Source organism: Rana temporaria, chromosome 1 (assembly GCF_905171775.1).
Source record: "Rana temporaria chromosome 1, aRanTem1.1, whole genome shotgun sequence".
Lineage (NCBI taxonomy): Eukaryota > Metazoa > Chordata > Amphibia > Anura > Ranidae > Rana > Rana temporaria.
The window spans coordinates 318,042,332-318,061,523 of NC_053489.1; the positions used below are offsets into that span (position 1 = coordinate 318,042,332).

The window sequence follows — 19,192 nt, forward strand, 5'->3', positions numbered from 1 at the left end:
GAACTGCTCCAAGAGGGTACACGGCAATAACATTCATACTATAGGATGGAGCAAATGTAAAGATTGAAAACATCTTCCAAAAGTCAAGATAGATTGAGTGATCGCAAACACTTAAGACAGACTTAGCATCATATATATTTTTTATGTTAAAGAGATTTTAAAGTCTTGCTTTTTTTTTTTTAACATAAACATGTTATACTTACCTGCTCTGTGCAGTGGATTTGCACAGAGCAGCCCAGATCCTCCTCTTCTTGGGTTCCACTTCGGCTCTCCTGGAGCCTCCCTCCTGATGAGTTCCCCCACAGCAGGAAGTTTGCTATGGGGGCACCTGAGCCAAGCTGTAGCTCTGTGCATCCATTCAGACAGAGTTGCAGCCTTGGCCGCCCCCTTTCTTTTCTCATTGGCTGACTGAATTTGAATGACAGCAGTGGGAGCCTATGGTGCTGCGTTGCTGTTTCAGCCAATAAGGAGGGGAAATCCCAGGCAGGCACGATAATCGTACAACATCGCTGGATTGAGATGGGGCTCAGGCGAATATTAGGGGGGCTACTGCACACAGAAGGTTTTTTATCTTAATGCAAATAATGCATTAAAATAAAAAAAACTTCTGATTTTACAACCACTTTAAGTGCATGCATGTTATGTAATGTGTTGTCATAACACTTGAAGGTCTCACAAAGATCACAGCACTCCTATTGATAATGGTTTTATCTTCTGTTCTCTTCACAAGGACAGTATAATCTTTGTTTAAAGCCCCGTATACACGGGGCCAAATGTTGAGACATCGGCTGGCTCAATAAAAATGGACTGACATTTGGCCTGTGTGTATATCGATCTGTCCATCGGAAGCCGACTTCTGTTGGACAAGCATGCTGAAAAATCAGCAGCCGACGACTCTTGATCAGCGCTCTCAGCCAATGGCAGAGAGCGCTGATTGGAGTGTAATGGCGGGGGGGGGCATTCACCCTGTCAGAAGATAACAGCTCAGCAAAAAAAACTTGTAGTGTTTACCTGGCTTTAGCATCATCACAAATGTCTGACACAGATCAGCCATCTGCTGATCCTGCTGCAACTTTTCACTGTTGCTCAAGCCTAGTACACACGATCAGAAAAGCAGGTGAAAAATACCACTTTCGAAGCAATCGTACGATAATCTGATCTTTAGTACGCAGTTTTCGAGAGCCGATCGTGACAGTTTATCTGAAATTATCCGAAGGGACAAATATGAAAAATGTTTCTTATACAATCAATACCAGATCATACGATTTTTATTTAATCAGTACAGTTTTTGTACAAAAATAAATAAAATAATAACAATAATATTATCGGAAGAACATGACTACGCATGCTCAGAATAGAAAGAATACAATACAGTACGAGAATTTTCGTAAGTTGAGTAACTTCTTAATTTTCGATATGAGACTAGCATGCAAAAAAACAATAAAAAAAAAAAATCATTCATCCGATATTCTCATTGTGTGCACGGGCCTTTTGATAATGCTGCAGTTTGATCACAGGGGAACTGATGACTAAGGAAATGCTTCCTCCAGTCTGCAGCAGACGGATTACATCATCTCAGCTTAGACAGTTGGGGTTTCAATATACTGTAACATGTCACAAATTAATTTATAAAATATAAAAAATTAATAACGAGATCTGAAGAGTAAGTACAGTAAGGGCCGGTTCACACTGCTGCGAAATATATTGCGAATTTGATCCGTTGCGATTGCTCAAATTCGCAAGTCATTTTACGAACATAGTTTTTAATGAGTGCCGTTCACATCAATGCCTTGCGAATCTAAGCTGCGTTAAAAAAAGGGCCCTGTGCGAGTTTGATTCATGTGCGATGCAAATTCAGCTCTATAGACTGGCATTCCCCGAAATCACAGCTGCGAATCGTGGAAAAATCGTGGATTCGTTGAAGTCGCAGTAGTGTGAACCGGCCCTAAAAGAGAGCAGAAACATGAGAAGCAAAGATTGCTAGAAAAACATTAACAATTACATAGATAATACAGCTACAATAAAAAATGTCACTGTACTCAATCAGTTGTGAATTCCTCTTTCTACATTAAAGCGAAAAAAAAAAAAAGCCTATACTAAAAAGTTCCAGGATACACCACTGCTTTTGTTTTCCATCATTCCACTACACTCTGAATTTTAAGCAGGGACTTTTGATTGCATTAAGATAAGCACTCTCACCCCCCAAATGCAGTGTGTGGTGCCTGAGCCAACCTACCTACAGGTAGGTCCAGGCAATGACACATGGAAGGAGGGAGGGTCATGTATACTTAACAGACATGTCACAGTCCTGATGTTCAGTGGCTAAAAAAACAACATTCTGCAATGTTTTTCCTGACAAGAAAACAATGCCCGAGGTTAAGCAAGGGCCCTCCTTAAAGAGAAGGTCCGCCCACCCCTGCAAAAATTAAAAGCCAGCAGCTACACATACTGCAGCTGCTGACTTTTATTAATAGGATACTTACCTGTTCTGGAGTCCAGCGATGTCGGCACTGCAGCGGATGTTTTCATCGGCTGTCAGGTGCTGCTGCTGCCATTGCGGGTGAGGGAACCCAACAGTGTAGCTATACGGCTTCACACCGGGACCCTACTGCGCATACGCGAGATCACAGTGGCACTCTCCTACTAGCCTGGCGGCAGGGGGGGGGGGGGGAGTAGGAGGGAGTCGAGCTGTTGACGTAATGCACCACGGCCCAGACTCTCAGAGGTGGGGACAGGATACCCGTCAAAAACAGGTATCCGCTCACCCCTCCCCTGTGAAAGGTGCCAAATGTGGCACTGGACCACTTTTGGGTGGAATTACGCTTTAATAATCTTAAGAAGAAAACTGGGGTTGGGACTTTAAATGAGGCGTATGAAAAACACACACCTCCATCCCTATTAGATACAAAAAAATATTTTTTTTGGGACTTTAAATGAGATGCGTTTTGAAACAAACAGTAGTATAAGTAAAATAGTAAACGTTTATAACCAGGCTCATACTTACCACCCAAACAGCAAGCCAAATTCATCTGCGATCTGCAAATCGCAGAGAGCCTTGTCGCTGGCTCTGCAGCTTACTCATGTACTTGCAAATGCGTGAAACCAATCCTCTGCTTTTAACATATACAGTTAGACAGTTGAATTTGGCTTGCTTTTTGGGTGGTAAGTATGAGCCTGGTTATAAACGTTTACTATTTAACTTATACTACCGTTTGTTTAAAAACGCATCTCATTTAAAGTCCCAAAAACACCCTTTAATGATCTTGTTGGCAGCAGGCAGTCGTCAGTGTTTAAACTGCTAACCTTGAATGGCCCCATGTCTGTACAAACAATTGAGGAACATTTTTTTTTTTCTGAGGTTCTTGGAGGTATGCAGAACATAGATATGAGCATTTGACAGGATCCTCTACCACATTTACATTATCCAGTAGAGTGAGTTCTATTGGTTTTACATCCGCTTGTAGTGGGAACCGGTTTCCTAATGCACCATTGATCAGACTACTTTATGACCCAATGCGTTAACATCTTCTTCCACGTGTTGGTTTAGCCCCGTACAGCTAATTTATTGGTATTACACCCTGGCCCATTAGCTAAATTAAACTAGCATCAGCATATATTACTGTAATCTGTTATCAGTGGCCCATACTCAACTTTGCTTTACCTGTAATAGTTAAAATAGACAAGAAGCATGATATGTTGGAGGTTCTGTTATCTTAAATTTTCAGGATTTTCTGTATTTTTATTCATTCAGACAAACCACAACTAAACATGCAGACCAGGCAATACTCACTTGTCTGTGACTGACATTTTCTGTGCTATGGTTTTACCTAAAAAACTAGAAAATAGTCTAAAACCTTAAATTCATCATGATAGTCTACTAGCAAAACTGAAAAGCAGGCAACTAGTTGAACACAACACATATCTCTATATTAGTTCACAAGGTTTCAAATCTTGACTTCTGCTAAGAAGATTGACTTTTAGCATGCCCTCCGCTACGTCCCACACCTTACTATTGGTAACTGAGGCCAAATATCACATCGAGTGTCCAAATAGTGAGGTGAAAGGGACACAGTGCCTTGAAAAAATAATCATACTCCTTGGAAATTTTCCAAATTTTGTCATGTTACAACCAAAAATGTAAATGTATTTTATTGGGATTTTAATGTGATAGACCAACACAAAGTGGCACATAATTTTGAAGTGGAAGGAAAATTATAATTGGTTTTCCAAATTTTTTACAAATAAATATCTGAAAAGCGAGTTGTGCATTTGTATTCAGCCCCCTTTACTCTGATACCCCTAACTAATATCTAGTGGAACCAATTGCCTTCAGAAGTCACCTAATTATTAAATAGAGTCCACCTTTGCGTAATTTCATCTCAGTATAAATGCAGCTGTTCTGTGAAGCCCTCGGAGTATTGTTAGAGAACCTTAGTGAACAAACAGCATTGTGAAGGCCAAGGAATACACCAGACGGGTCAGGGATAAAAGGTTGTGTGGTTTAAAGCAGGGCTAGGTTATCAAAAAAAATTCCAAGCTTTGAATATCTCACAGAGCACTGTTCAATATATCATCTGAAAATGGAAGGTGTATGGCACAACTGCAAACCTACCAAGATATGGCCGTCCACAGGCCAGGCAAGGTGAGCATTAAACAGAGAAGCAGACAAGAGGCCCAGGGTAACTCTGGAGGAGCAAGTATTAGGCCGAGTTCACACCTATGCGAATTGGTTGCGGCTTAAACCGCATCCAAAATTTGCATAACATTATGAAATACATTGATTTCAATGAGGCTGGTTCACATATGTGCGATGCATTCGCACTGCGCATTGCCGAAAAAAAGTGTGCGTTTTCTAGGCATTGCGGTGCGGCTCAGGTGCGAATTCAGGCCCATTATCTTCTATGGGTACGCATGTGATTCGCAGATGTGTTCATTTCTCTTCAGGATTTCTCCCATTCATCTCAATACACTTCCCCCCTCCCCCTCCCCTCTCCTAGGTCTCCAAATTCGCAGCTAAAATGGAGATGATCTGCTGAACAGTTCTCTTATCTCTCTGCAGAGATAAGAAAGCTGAAATTTGCACCGCACTAGTGTGAATCCGGCCTTAGTCGTGCACTCCACAAATCTGTCCTTTATGGAAGAGTGGCATAAAGAAAGCCATTGTTGAAAGAAAGCCATATGAAGTTGCATTTGCAGTTTGCGAGAAGCCATGTGGGGCACACAGCAAACATGTAGAAGAAGGTGCTCTGGTCAGACGAGACCAAAATTCAACTTTTTGGCCGAAAAGCAAAACGCTATGTGTGGTGGAAAACGAACACTGCACATCACCCTGAAAACACCATGCCCACTGTGAAACATGGTGGTGGCAGCATCATGTTGTGGGGATGCTTTTCTTCAGCTGGTCAAAGTTGATAGGAAGATGGATGGAGCCAAATACAGGGCAATCTTAGCAGAAAACCTGTTAGTGTCTGCAAAAGACTTGAGACTGGGGCGGAGGTTCACTTTCCAGCAGGACAACAAACCTAAACATACAGCCAGAGCTACTATGGAATGGTTTAGAACAAAGTATATTCATGCGTTAGAATGGCCCAGTGTAACACGCCCCATCGCGCCACCTGTTCTCTGTTAAACAAGCGCTTTCATCGCCGTAATGCGTTCCATGCTGGAACGATTACGTCATCGCCCGGCGCTGTGGTGCGTTCCAGCGTGGACCACGGAAGTGCGCCGCTTCTCTTTGGAATTAGTGCTGTATGCACTGCACCTGTACCTGCATTTGACTGCTGCCTATAAAGGCATTGACCTTACACTCAATCCCTGTTCTATTATTGTCGGCCATAGCCGGCTAGGCTACAACCAACCATATTATTCTGAACTATAGTGTTCAGCATAGACAAATAGAATCTATCTTCAGGAAACACTGGCCTATCCTGAAAGCAGACAGGCAGCTACAAAGTATATTGCCCAGTCTTCCCAGGGTGATTTACAGGAGAGCTCCTACATTGAGAGATTTGATGGCAAAAAAAAAAAAAATGTCCCAGACCCTCCAAGTAGAACTAGTACACTCATTTTCTGTCAAGGAAAGTGATTTTTTCCTTGCAAGCGGTGTTACGCTTGCAAAAAAAACGAATTTCAATGGACAGAAATGTTCCAAATTCATATCGAATGTCACCCAAAAAGAATATGAAATAAAAGATCTCATAAAATGCTGGACAGAAGGTGTGGTGTATGTCCTGCAGTGCTCCTGCTCATTACAATACATAGGGCAAATAACACATAAGGGAACATGTGCAAAACACAGAAAAGGTCTTCCCTAAGCATAACGTCTCACGTCACTTTGCACTGTGTCATAATAGAAATCCTAAAGATATGAAGTTTTGGGCTATAGACAAGTATATACCCCACTGGAGGGGAAGCCACAAAGTCTGAGAATTAAGTAAGAGTGAATCCAGATGGATACATAAAATGGGGTCATTAGCGCCCAATGGCCTCAACATAGAATTTTATTTAAATTGCTTCATATCGGATTATTAGTCATGTGTTTTTTACAATTTTTATAATAATATTTTATACAGTCTGTATTTATTAATTTTGGCTGGTTAAATACATATTTTAATATACTTTTAATATGTTATTTATGGTTGTTTGTATATAGGGAACCATATGTACCGTATATGTTGTGTCCAGTATATCGGATGTTTTCCTCTGATTGTATTTATTATGGCCACTGGAGACAGCAACACCTCCTTTAAGTATATAAGGGTCATAGGACACTAAGTTCCTTTTTGTATAGTGATCATTTATATTGGGTTTTTTATTGATTTTATATATTGAATTTTACATACCTGTATGATTATTAAAGCTTGTTTTTGTATATGGATTATAATAAGTACAGCCTTTTGAGAAGTTTGCCAGCAATGAAGTGATACAAGACCCCTCTATTTTTTCCATCATTTCTGACATACAGCTGGCCAGATAAAAGCTCAGCTGTTTGTGTTACAAGGTAACCCATGACTCAGTTACGTGACTAGTGACGCAACGCGTGGGGAGGAGCCCGAGTGACGCATTCGACGGTGTCAAATCCGTATGAGGAGTTCGTTGCACTGAGCGGCACCAGAGGCTGTTTTGTGCCCATTTTGTCCAGGGATTCGTGAGTGCAAACATATCGTGTAGTCCTTGTTCGCCCTTTCTTGTTATAATACTGCACCATGAGTATCCTCTCTTTCTTTTTTCCCTCATGAGCTGTGTCTCTCTGAAGCAACAAGTGTCAGCCTCAGACTGTGACAGGAAGCGCTGGTAAGGACCCAGCTTATTATAGGATTTCCCACCATTGTTTCAGTCAATCTTCTGGGGTCCCTCGGCGGCTGTCTCGGCTCCTCCTCGCAAAAGCTTTCCACCTTCATGCGAGCGAGCGAGCATGGTGGAAAGCTTTTGCGGGCGCGCTCCCATGATACAGCGGCGGGCATAGCCGCCGACTGTATTACTCGGCCCCATCCCCGACTCGCCGCGTCATTGGATGCGATTGACAGCAGCGCCAGCCAATGGCTGCGTGTAAAATGGGTGCGAGAGAGGACATTTTTAACACATGTCATGCGATATGTCAAAAGTCTCCTTCTTCCCAGGCGCTCTTGGTTCCCAATATACAGGTTTCCTTCATTATACAATGTTTATTCTTCCAGACAGGACAAGCAAACAGTCAATGCTTACATATTGGCAGCTGATAACGCATGGCAAAATGGCAATTCAGAAAGTTACAGAAGGAGGAAATAGATGTTATGATGGTATGATCTGTCTGCTGGGAAAGGTCCCTTCCAGCAGGTTGGGGCTTCCTACCTCCATCTTCTCTGTAGGGTCGTGACCCCAGAGCTTCCTAGCTAACTACGCAACCCACATGTGTTCTTATACTGTTTTAAAAGCCAAGCTAAGCATAATTAATATTTAGATTAGCTCCATGGAAGGTTAGTGATAAACGTAACACCCACTTGTGTATTTTTAAGTAACACATCTCCACCCACTGTCTTGACGTAGGACTTCAAGAATAGATGTAGTCTACGACAGATGTAGTGTCCTGTAACTGACCTTGTCTGTCCTCAAAGCTACCATGTTTAAACCAATGATTCAGAAACATTTATCACATAAAAATATTAATAAATTTAAAATCTAACACTGCGCTGCTATCAATCCGTCCAGCCTAGCCAATCAACGGCCAGGCTGGGAACCGAAGAGGATAACGAGGACGTGCGCGGGACTTTCGAGGGGTGAGGTAAGTAAAACGGGGGTTCGGGGGGGGGGGCGTTACCGTCGGATGTTTTTTCACCTTAATGCATAGGAAGCATAGTTACATAGTTAGTTACATAGTTAGTCAGGTTGAAAAAAGACACAAGTCCATCCAGTTCAACCACAAAAAAATAAACAAAAATAAAACACAGTACAATCCTATACACCCAACTCCATACCCACAGTTGATCCAGAGGAAGGCAAAAAACCCCAGCAGAGCATGATCCAATTTGCTACAGCAGGGGAAAAAATTTCTTCCTGATCCCCCGAGAGGCAATCGGATTTACCCTGGATCAACTTTACCTACAAATCTTAGTACTCAGTTATATTCTGTACATTTAGGAAAGAATCCGGGCCTTTCTTAAAGCAATCTACTGAGCTGGCCAGAACCACCTCTGGAGGGAGTCTGTTCCACATTTTCACAGCTCTTACTGTGAAAAAACCTTTCCGTATTTGGAGGTGAAATCTCTTTTCCTCTAGACGTAAAGAGTGCCCCCTTGTCCTCAGTGTTGACCGTAAAGTGAATAACTCAACACCAAGTTCACTGTATGGACCTCTTATATATTTGTACATGTTGATCATATCCCCCCTTATTCTCCTCTTCTCAAGAGTGAATACATTTAGTTCTTCTAATCTTTCCTCATAGCTGAGCTCCTCCATGCCTCTCATCAGTTTGGTTGCCCTTCTATGCACTTTCTCCAGTTCTCCGATATCCTTTTTGAAAACTGGTGCCCAAAACTGAACTGCATATTCCAGATGAGGTCTTACTAATGATTTGTACAGGGGCAAAATTATATCTCTGTCTCTGGAGTCCATACCTCTCTTAATACAAGAAAGGACTTTGCTCGCTTTGGAAACCGCAGCTTGGCATTGCATGCCATTATTGAGCTTATGGTCTACCAAAACCCCCAGATCCTTCTCCACTACGGATCCCCCCAGTTGTACTCCCCCTAGTATGTATGATGCATGCATATTCTTAGCCCCCAAGTGCATAACTTTACATTTATCTACATTAAACCTCATCTGCCACTTAGTCGCCCAATTAGACAGAGCATTGAGGTCGGCTTGTAAATTGGAAACATCCTGCAAGGACGTTATTCCACTGCATAGCTTGGGGTCATCTGCAAAGACAGAAATGTTACTTTTGATCTCAGACCCAATATCATTTATAAATATATTGAAAAAGTAAGGGTCCCAGCACTGAACCTTGGGGTGCACCACTGATAACCTTGGACCATTCAGAGTAAGAATCATTAACCACGACTCTCTGAATTCTGTCTTTCAGCCAGTTTTCTATCCATTTACAAACTGATATTTCCAATCCTGTAGACCTTACCTTACACATGAGCCGTGTGTGCGGAACTGTATCGAACACTTTTGCAAAATCCAAATATATCACGTCCACAGCCACCCCTCTGTCCAGGGTTTTACTTACCTCTTCATAAAAGGAAATCAGGTTTGTCTGACAACTTCTGTCTTTCATGAATCCATGTTGTCTGCTGCTTAAATAGTTTTTTTCCAGCAAGAACTCATCCATGTGGTCTTTTATTAAACGTTCCAGTATCTTCCCAACTATAGAAGTTAAACTAACAGGTCTATAGTTACTTGGTAAAGACTTTGTTCCCTTTTTAAATATGGGCACCACATTGGCCCTGCGCCAATCCAGTGGTACTATTCCTGTCTTTAATGAGTCCCTAAATATTAGATACAGTGGCTTTGAAATGACAGAGCTCAACTCACCTAGGATCCGTGGATGGATGCCATCAGGTCCAGGTGCTTTATCCACCTTTATTCTGTCTAAATATTTCTGGACCATATCACTTTTGAGCCATTGTGGATTTGGGGCTGTGTCACTCCCACCCCCATTTTGGACATGAGCTCCCCCATGCTTCATTGTATACACAGAGCTGAAGAAAGCATTTAATAAATTTGCCTTCTCTTTGTCCCCAGTCACCCACTCTAGATTATTTTGTAAGGGGCCTACATGCTCAGACTTCACCTTTTTACTATTAATATATTTAAAGAATTTTTTGGGGTTTGTCCTACTATCTTTTGCAATCTGTCGTTCGTTTTGAATTTTTGCATCAAGGTGAAAAAACATTTACCTTTACAACCCCTTTAAACAACGAGCTGCATAAAATATGCATGCATTATGCAAATTAATGTTAAAAAGTCTTTGGAATGAAGGGAGGCAATAACTAACCAAATAGATTCCAATCAAACTTTTGAGGATGAACAAATGTATTGAGATAAAAATAAAAAAACACCTGAAACCATCTTGTTAGGGGAAAGGAAATGATAACCCTCGGGACAGCAATACCTAAATAGTTTTAAAGAGGTTTGGGTGAAATTGAAGAGACAATGAAAAGACATGAAGCATCAAGGTGGAGGATGGAAATGAAATTATCTTGTAACGTCTGAAGCTGAAGCGGTTTTAGCCAGTTTTCTCCCTGACCCGAAAGAGGTGGAAAGGTGTGTGCCTGGCAACTGGAACTCGACTTGGAGGAACAAAAAAAGGATTTTGTCTATCGAAGGGTAGGCATAAAGCCTTCTTATACTGTTGCCCTGCAGCACTTAAGCCAGAATGCCCTACAGACCTGGACAAAAGAAAGGGCTACTCAAGACAAAGTCCAGCTCGCATCCAGCAGTGTTGCATATAAAAATGCAATGATCATCTGGTCAACACCAGAACCTTGCTTAGTGATTTAGACCAGTCAGCCAACAACTGGGAAATCATTGCAGAGGAAAGCATTAGATAAATCCATCACATTTGAGATGAGGCCGGAGGAGCCCAGACACCGTGGTAGAGAAGAAAACAGTAGAGTCTGAATTGCACAGGCACAATTAAGACTGGTACATACAATGAAATTATCAGACAAATGGTTGTCCATTTTTTATAATTTTTTTCCACATGGAAAATGAAGAGGTTACTAAAAGTTACAAAAACTACAGAATAAAAATTCTGAAGTACGGTAATGTAATGTATTGTATTTTCAGGCGAAAACTGTAATGGATTACATGAAAATTGAACAATCTGGTGAAAAAATTTGGGTTTGTTTCTTTGGATAATTATGGACGAAAGCTGTGAACCAACAATCAAGTTATCGTACGATTGCTTCAGAATTGGTATTTTTCATTTGATTTACTGTCCTCTTAGAAAGGAAATGGTTTCCTTCTGTTTCATCAAGACAACTGTTGACTAAAAGTCAGCTAATGGGATCTTCTTCTCTAAGGAAGGGAGGAACTTAGCATCTGACAATGAATCCTCGAGAGGATCCCTGACAGAATCAGAAAAATGTTATTCCACTAGTGAAGGTGGTGGTGGGTGTTTTAAACCCTTCCGAACAGGAGAAGTAACTAGTTATAAAACCTTTTCTAACAACATAAAATATCTCCACTTAGGGCCCAAAGAGAACGAAAGAGGGGTACACAAATTGCCACCGACGCAGACAGTTCCGACTATCACAGTTCACAGGGGACGGAAGTGACGAAATGCGTCCGGCGTGGTTATCCGGCAACAACTGAGGGCATCAGGAAGGAGGAAGGATGAGAACATGGAGACGTGCGATCACAGATCCACAGAACTTGGAGGTGGAGAGACAATGCAGTCTATCCCACGATTATGATACATACACCTGATACCACAGCGCAGTTTTTTATCATATGCAAGTTTTTATCTTGTACATTGTGAGTAGTTCTGGACTGTGTTTTTAATACATTTTGTTGTTTTGGTTACTGTACCATTGGAGTATATTTATGTTTGTTTCTTTCTATTGGCCATCATTTCATTTGTATAGAGATATACAAGAACAACCTCTGACCTGGACAGCAGAACTTTTTTTATGTTACTTGTGCCAACCATGAGAGTGGAAGGCAATAGATTGTGGTGAGTGTGTAATCTGCTGGGGAAAGGGATCACTATCACACGTGAGGAGGTGTGTGGTGGAGTTCAACTTTACAGTATAATAGAAGATTTGGACACTACTTTTCACACATTTTTGGTGGACTATTTTCAAGTTTATCATTTTTTTCTTATTTTTATGAAGAATATTTTTCCTTTTTTTGTTCATATATATTGTCACATTTGTGATGAATAATACACATTAAATTTAATTTTTGATTTAGATTAGAGCACAGTGCTACTGATTGAAGTGGTTCACACTTTCAATATTTTCATGGAACACAGTCATGTTGATACTACCGACTTCAGGACAGTAGCAGAAAGAACTCCAGCATACAGAACGAGGAAAACCATTTATAGGATTTCGAATATTTGGCACAAATCTACCAGTAGCTGTTGAAAGTACAAACAATCTTCCAGTTCAATCAAAATAAGCAGCAGAATATAAGGAGATATTCATTCCCCTGCAGACACTAAGTATAATTGGCAAGGTGTGGGTTGGGAGGAATTATAGCCTCTAGTGTTCTGGCCTTCAGTGTTTGTTTTTGTGCCTGGTGTCCTTTTCTTCTGTATGAGGCTATATAGTCCTTGTTTGCTTATTACCAAAAAAAGCTGTGTCCCTCAATAACAATTAAGTAAAAGAGTTTGTCTTGTTACTTGTATAATGAAAGCTTCCTTTGGTTTAGAAAAAGCTAAGCTCATGATTCATCTCCAGTCAGGATGACACTGGCAATTTTCCTTAATCATTCTACCGCAGAGCAGAATTTTATGCTGTTTCAGCTTTGCACTTTAACAAGTGTATTTTACTGTCAGATGCATAACAAAATGCCCTTACATGCAATTAGTTTATTATAAATATATAGCAAAGGGAAAAAATTAATATCTTACAGAAAAAAAACAGCATTTGTAAAAAAAAAAAAAAAAATGATGTTATTCATCAATAAAGGCTAACATTTGATATGATATTCTGTACATTTGAGCCCATAAATAATTTGATATCTCAATTATAGGTGGAGTCCAGAATTCAGTGGCTTGTTATATAGATTCAGGCAGTATGATTGTTCCATTCATTGTTCCTGGCTCTACTTCTGCCTATTTTATGTGCACCTGCTCCTCTGAGGCCGTGTACACACCATCGGTCCAAACCGATGAAAACGGACCGAAGTTCAGTTTCATCGGTCCAAACCGTCCGTGTGTACGCCCCATCAGTCTGTTGTCCTTCGGACAAAAATTAGAGAACTTGCTTTAAAATCAAACCGAATAAAAGTTCCCACCTGTAGGACATACACTTACAAAATCACAAGGTAAAACTGGCATGTAAACAATGTGATACAACCAATGATAGCGTGTCGGTGTCTCCTACTCACAGCAGCGCAACTTTTTAAACATTAACAATGTTTCTCACTGGCATATTCACATCACTCTTGGTCGTCGCATAGCCACACACTGATGCGTTTCGTCATCTGTGACATCATCACCCTCAGATACAACGACCAAGAGTGATGTGAATATTGAGAAACATTGTTAAATGTTTAAAAAAGTTGCGCTGCTGTGTGTAGGAGACACCGCCACGCTATCCATTGGTTGTATCACATTGTTTACATGTGATTTTGTAAGTGTATGTCCTACAGGTGGTAACTTTTATTTAAATAAATCAGTTTGAAACAGGATTACGCTATGGATCATTTTTCTTTCTCCCTATGTGACTGAGCTCATTAGTGGATGACCCGCGCTCCTGTTTGCAACAGTTCCTGTGATCAGTATCCCAGGAGAGATTTGAAACTACAATCTATGGTTACGTGCCCGTTACCCAGCATTGTCTGGTAAGAGTTCATTTTATAGGAGGATTTTTCACCCCTTAATGCTGCACGGGTGGAGGTGACGGTGTAAAGACTGTGCTTAGGACGTGATCAAGTTCTTTGGGTGCAATCCTATTACATCTGCACTGTGAAGTGAACACACTGTTGCAAGACATGGTAATGGTGAAGTGATCACATTGTTACAAACATATGGAACCTTCAACTTACATATTTTACAAGTTTTGATGATTGCATATAAAGAGTTGGAGTGTGCTGATTTATGTAGCGCTGCCTGAACGAATTGTTTTTTGTTCGTTTTAAATTTTATACAATTGGTGGCACCGGAAAGTGCCTGATCTCCAACCCCGACAGTTTACTATTCTAAAGAAAGCCATAGGTAGACTTTTGAGGCACTCTAAAAGCTGACCAAGGGATACAAATCACGCTAAACATGAATGTTGTGTAAATATTACCAAATCATGCCAATATTTTCATCAAAAAGATCTTTATAGACAAAAATGAAGAATCAGTTTTCCCGAGCATTTTAGCCTAGGCTTGGTCCTTGCTACCATTGAGGGTGTTTCACATCAATAACTAGTTAAGGACTGGAAAGATTTGCCCCCTTAAAGAAGTTGTAAAGGTACAATTTTATTTTCCAAAATAGCTTCCTTTACCTTAGTGCAGTTCTCCTTCACTTACCTCATCCTTCCATTTTGCTTTTAAATGTCCTTATTTCTTCTGAGAAATCCTCACTTCCTGTTCTCCTGTCTGTAACTCCACACAGTAATGCAAGGCTTTCTCCCTGGTGTGGAGTGTCATGCTCGCCCCCTCCATTGGACTAAAAGAGAGTCATGACGCCCACTAACACACAGCTCCTTTCTCTATCTGCAACGTAGAGAGCGTCCTGACTCTCCTGTAGTCCAAGGGAGGGGGCGAACATGACACTCCATGCCAGGGAGAAAGCCTTGCATTACTGTGTGGAGTTACAAATAGAAGAACAGGAAGTGAGGATTTCTCAGAAGAAATAAGGAAATTTAAAGCAAAAATCGAAGGATGAGGTAATTGAAGAAGGAGGACTGCACTAAGGTAAAGGAATCTATTTAGGAAAAAAAACATTTGTACCTTTACAACCCCTTTAATGAACAGGCCATTTTTTGCGATACACCACTGTGTCTCTTTAAATGACAATTGCACAGTCGTGCGATGTTGTAACCAAACAAAATCACATCCTTTTTTTCCCCCCACAAAATAGAGTTTTCTTTTGGTGGTATTTGATCACCTCTGCGGTTCTTATTTTTTGCGCTATAAACAAAAAAAAAAAAAAGAAGAGCAACAAATTGAGAACATTTTTTTTTTTACTTTTTGCTATAAAAAATTTAAGAAAAGGTGGCTAAGGGCATTAAACTTCTTAAGGACATAACCGGAGATGGGGTACTACTCACTTTTGACCAGCTCAAGGCCAGATATGATCTTCCTAATTAGATTTTTTTCAGGTTTATACAGCTTCGTCACGCCTTCCAGGCTCAATTCCAGGAGAGGGCGGTTGGGTCCATATCGTCGGTTTTGGAGGATTTGCTCATGGTGGAGGACCTCCCTAAAACCCTGTCTGTCACATATAAGGAATTATTTAAAAAGAGCCCGGTGGCGTTAACTAAATGTAGGGAGCGGTGGGAGAGGGAGGAGGTGCCTGGTATAGATGGCGAGGATTTGGATGATATGTGGGATCACCCTTTTCAGCATTTGGTATCCGCTAGAGATAGACTGATACACTTTACATTTTTGCACAGAATCTATTTCACCCCTGCGAGGCTTTCAGTTCTGTACCCGTCTGTCACCTCGAAATGTTGGAGGTGCTCCTTTTCACCAGCTGATGAGAAACATATCTTTTGAGAGTGCCCGCAGATAAAAGGTATTCTGGGGGAGGTGGCCTCTTGCATAGGAAACATCTTACAGGTGCCCGTTCCTTTGTCAATTCAGGTGTGTCTTTTTGGCCTGGTGGAGGGGATGGTCCCCTCCAGGGCCCTTAGAACGCTGTTGAATATTTTGTTATTTTATGGGAGGAAGGCCATTCTACTTAAATAGAAATCACCTGCTTCCCCAAGCATAGCTTTCTGGAAGGGGCTTGTGAATTCCATGATGCCCTACTACAAGGCGACATACCTTTCCAGGGGGTGTGAGAAAAAGTTTGACATGGCAGGCATGGTATAATTCTGATACTACTGTGGGCGGCTGTCTATCCTGAGATAAATTGCGGACCTCTGGACCTGACTTGAGGGGCCCGCGGGCATAGCCCTGATGTGTCGGGGGGGGGGGGGCACTAATACCTACTGGTCAATCCCCTGATTGCAATGCTCGGTCTGCTGGGGTTAAACGAACATTATTATGTTATTGTTTTTGTGGCCACAAATGCCTATTATGGATAGCGGACTCATGTACCTATTTCTTTTCTTGGAGCTTGTTATCCGAGGGTGGTGGTGAACCGAGTTTTGGGTTGATGGGGGGAGGGGGGTGGGTTAGGGAATGGTTTTAGTAGGAGCAGTCAGATACCGATGTTAGGTAGATTGCCTATGTTGGTCGAGGAGGGGCCTGGTGCTTTGCCACGGCGCTCTCTTTTTTCAATGTTTGTATGTCTTGTTTGAAATACTTCAATAAAAATAATAAAAAAAAAAATGATATATATATATATATATATATATATACACACACCTATATAAAAAAAAGAATGGGGCTCAAAGTGCAAGCCACAGTGTGTACAGTGCTTTTTTATTGAATAAATAGCACACTTACAACTTCTAATCCCCAAGGCTCAAAATTGATATTATCTACATGTGCATATTGCTTACTTTCCTAAACTTCTATTTTTCTACAGGGTATTCTATAATTATGAAAAGAAAAAAGAAAACGTAGTATAAAAAGGAAAAATAAAACCCAGATCAGTTTAAGTAGTTTTCGGGTTACAATAAAAAGGAAACAGGAACAGGTCATCATCACATACAAAAAAGAGGATGCACTTCAGATCTACATTTTTTTTTTTTTGGAACACGATTGAAATCTTACCTGATTTGACGATTGCCTTATAACGTCTGAGAAAACATTTTCTTTAAGCACAGAAGCTATTAAATGACCGACAGCCTGCAACAGAAGAACACAAAACACTCCTGTTAACACTAATATAGAGAAAACTGCACTAGGAGTGTTTTTAAAAGAAAGGTACGCCTGGCAAGTATTTTTGTGTCATAGAAAATAATGATTTGAGGCATTGGCTGGCAGTATTTTAGATAGTGTAATTGTGTCAACTAGGTTGCTTGAGATGGAAAAAAGTTTTCTAAGAATCTTAAATCCTGTTCTGTTTCCTGGAGCTGAATGTTTTGTAGAACTGTGGGTGGTGAAAAAAGCTGGTAGACCAGTTCAATAGGACCCTGAGATGTATGCAAAAAAAATAAATAAATAAAATGGCTAAGGATAGAAAAGCCTGGGACTATGTTCAGTAAGGAAAAGTGCGACAGTCTGCTACAGGGTTTTCCCTATTACAACCCTTGTACAGTAGACATCCCAGAGGACTCCTGGATGTAGCCTAGGAAGCAGAAGAGCAAGATGCCACACCTCAGAAAATTGTTGTTCAACACATTAACCAGATGCAATATACTGTAGGTTAGCGACAGTCATGCCGATAGGTCAGGAACATATACAGCAAGCCCAACAGGCACAGGACACACAGGGCCAGATCCACGTACCGCGGCGCTTCTTTACGTCCGGCGTAGTGTATCTCAGATACACTACGCCGCCGTAACTTACAGTGTATTTCCCGTATCCACAAAGTATTTGCGCCGTAAGTTACGGTGGTGTAGTGTAACTGTGTCGGCGTAAGGGCGCGCAATTCAAATGGATGAGATGGGGGCATGTTTTATGTTAATACGTCTTGACCCGACGTAAATGACATTTTTTTTTTAACGGCGCATACGCCGTCCATGGGGGTATCCCAATGCGCATGCTCCAAATTAACCCGCAACAAGCCAATGCTTTCGACGTGAACGTCATTCTACGCAAAGCCCTATTCGCGAATGTTTTACGCAAACGATGTACACAACGGAAAATTAGACGCTGGCCCGACGTCCATACTTAACATTTGCTACGCCTCATATAGCAGGGGTAACGATACGCCGAAAAAAGCCTTACGGAAACTACGTAAAAAAAATGCGCCGGCCGGACGTACGTTTGTGGATTTGCGTATCTAGCCAATTTGCATACTCGACGCGGAAATCGACGGAAGCGCCACCTAGCGGCCAGCGTAAATATGCACCTTAGATCCGCCGGCGTACTAAGACGTACGCCAGTCGGATCTAGCCCAGCTTCAGGCGTATCTTGTTTTGTGGATACAAAACAAAGATACGCCGGGGGCAACCTAGCAGTTACGCGGCGTATCAATAGATACGCAAGCATAACTGCTTCATGGATCTGGCCCACAGTGTATAAATCACTCTGCTAGAATCACAACCTTCAACCTGGGAGACAGATTAAGTTTTGGTGTCCACTGAAGAGAGTACGTTTCTGGCAAAGTGAGATAAATCAGAGTGAAAAAAAAGACAACAATAGTAAAATAACCCAAAACATAAACACTCAGATAACACTTTGAAGCACCTTGCACCTAAAGTTAGGTGCAGGTGGTAGCCTTGCAAATCTGGGAAACAGATGCTTGATGCTGAAAATCTTTAAGAGACACCAAAAGCCCTGGTGAATGGGTTGTAATAGGGAAAAGAGGAACTATGTCCCTAAGGGCGTAGGCCCTGGAAATATATTGCCGGGTCCACCAGGGAATGGTGGACTGGAAAGCAGGGTACCCGCTACGATGGCCCACACGCAAGACAAGAACTCAGTCTTAGAAATTGAGGCTGTGGCTGGAAGGTAGACCCCGACAGCCCTGACCATATCCAGGCAGAGTAGGGCAAGTTCCTAGTCATGGTTTGGTGCAGGACAAAGGGAGGGAAGAACAATGTTCACAAAAAAAAAAAAAGAAGCAAGGACACCACCTTAGGTGCTCCGGTCAGAGCAACTGTACTAACCATCCACAGTTAGTACGGCGATCTAACTACCCCCCCACCAAAACACTTCGATCATCGCTCTCTGACATTGGCTGAGAGTGCTAATCAGGAGTCCGTCGGGGGGTTCTGGTCTTCCAGCATGCTCGTCCGACAGAACCCGGCCAGACCGACATACACAC

At 41.5% G+C, this 19,192-nt stretch overlaps 1 protein-coding gene across 1 annotated transcript in view; it reads right to left on the bottom strand.

Annotated features, from left to right (window-relative positions):
* The window catches only part of FOCAD (focadhesin), a 268,287-nt gene that overhangs the window by 240,820 nt on the left and 8,275 nt on the right, over positions 1-19,192 (bottom strand). The window contains exon 3 of the mRNA XM_040359573.1: positions 17,032-17,106. Coding sequence (XP_040215507.1) covers positions 17,032-17,106 — 75 coding nt within the window. The remainder of the gene's footprint in view (positions 1-17,031; positions 17,107-19,192) is intronic.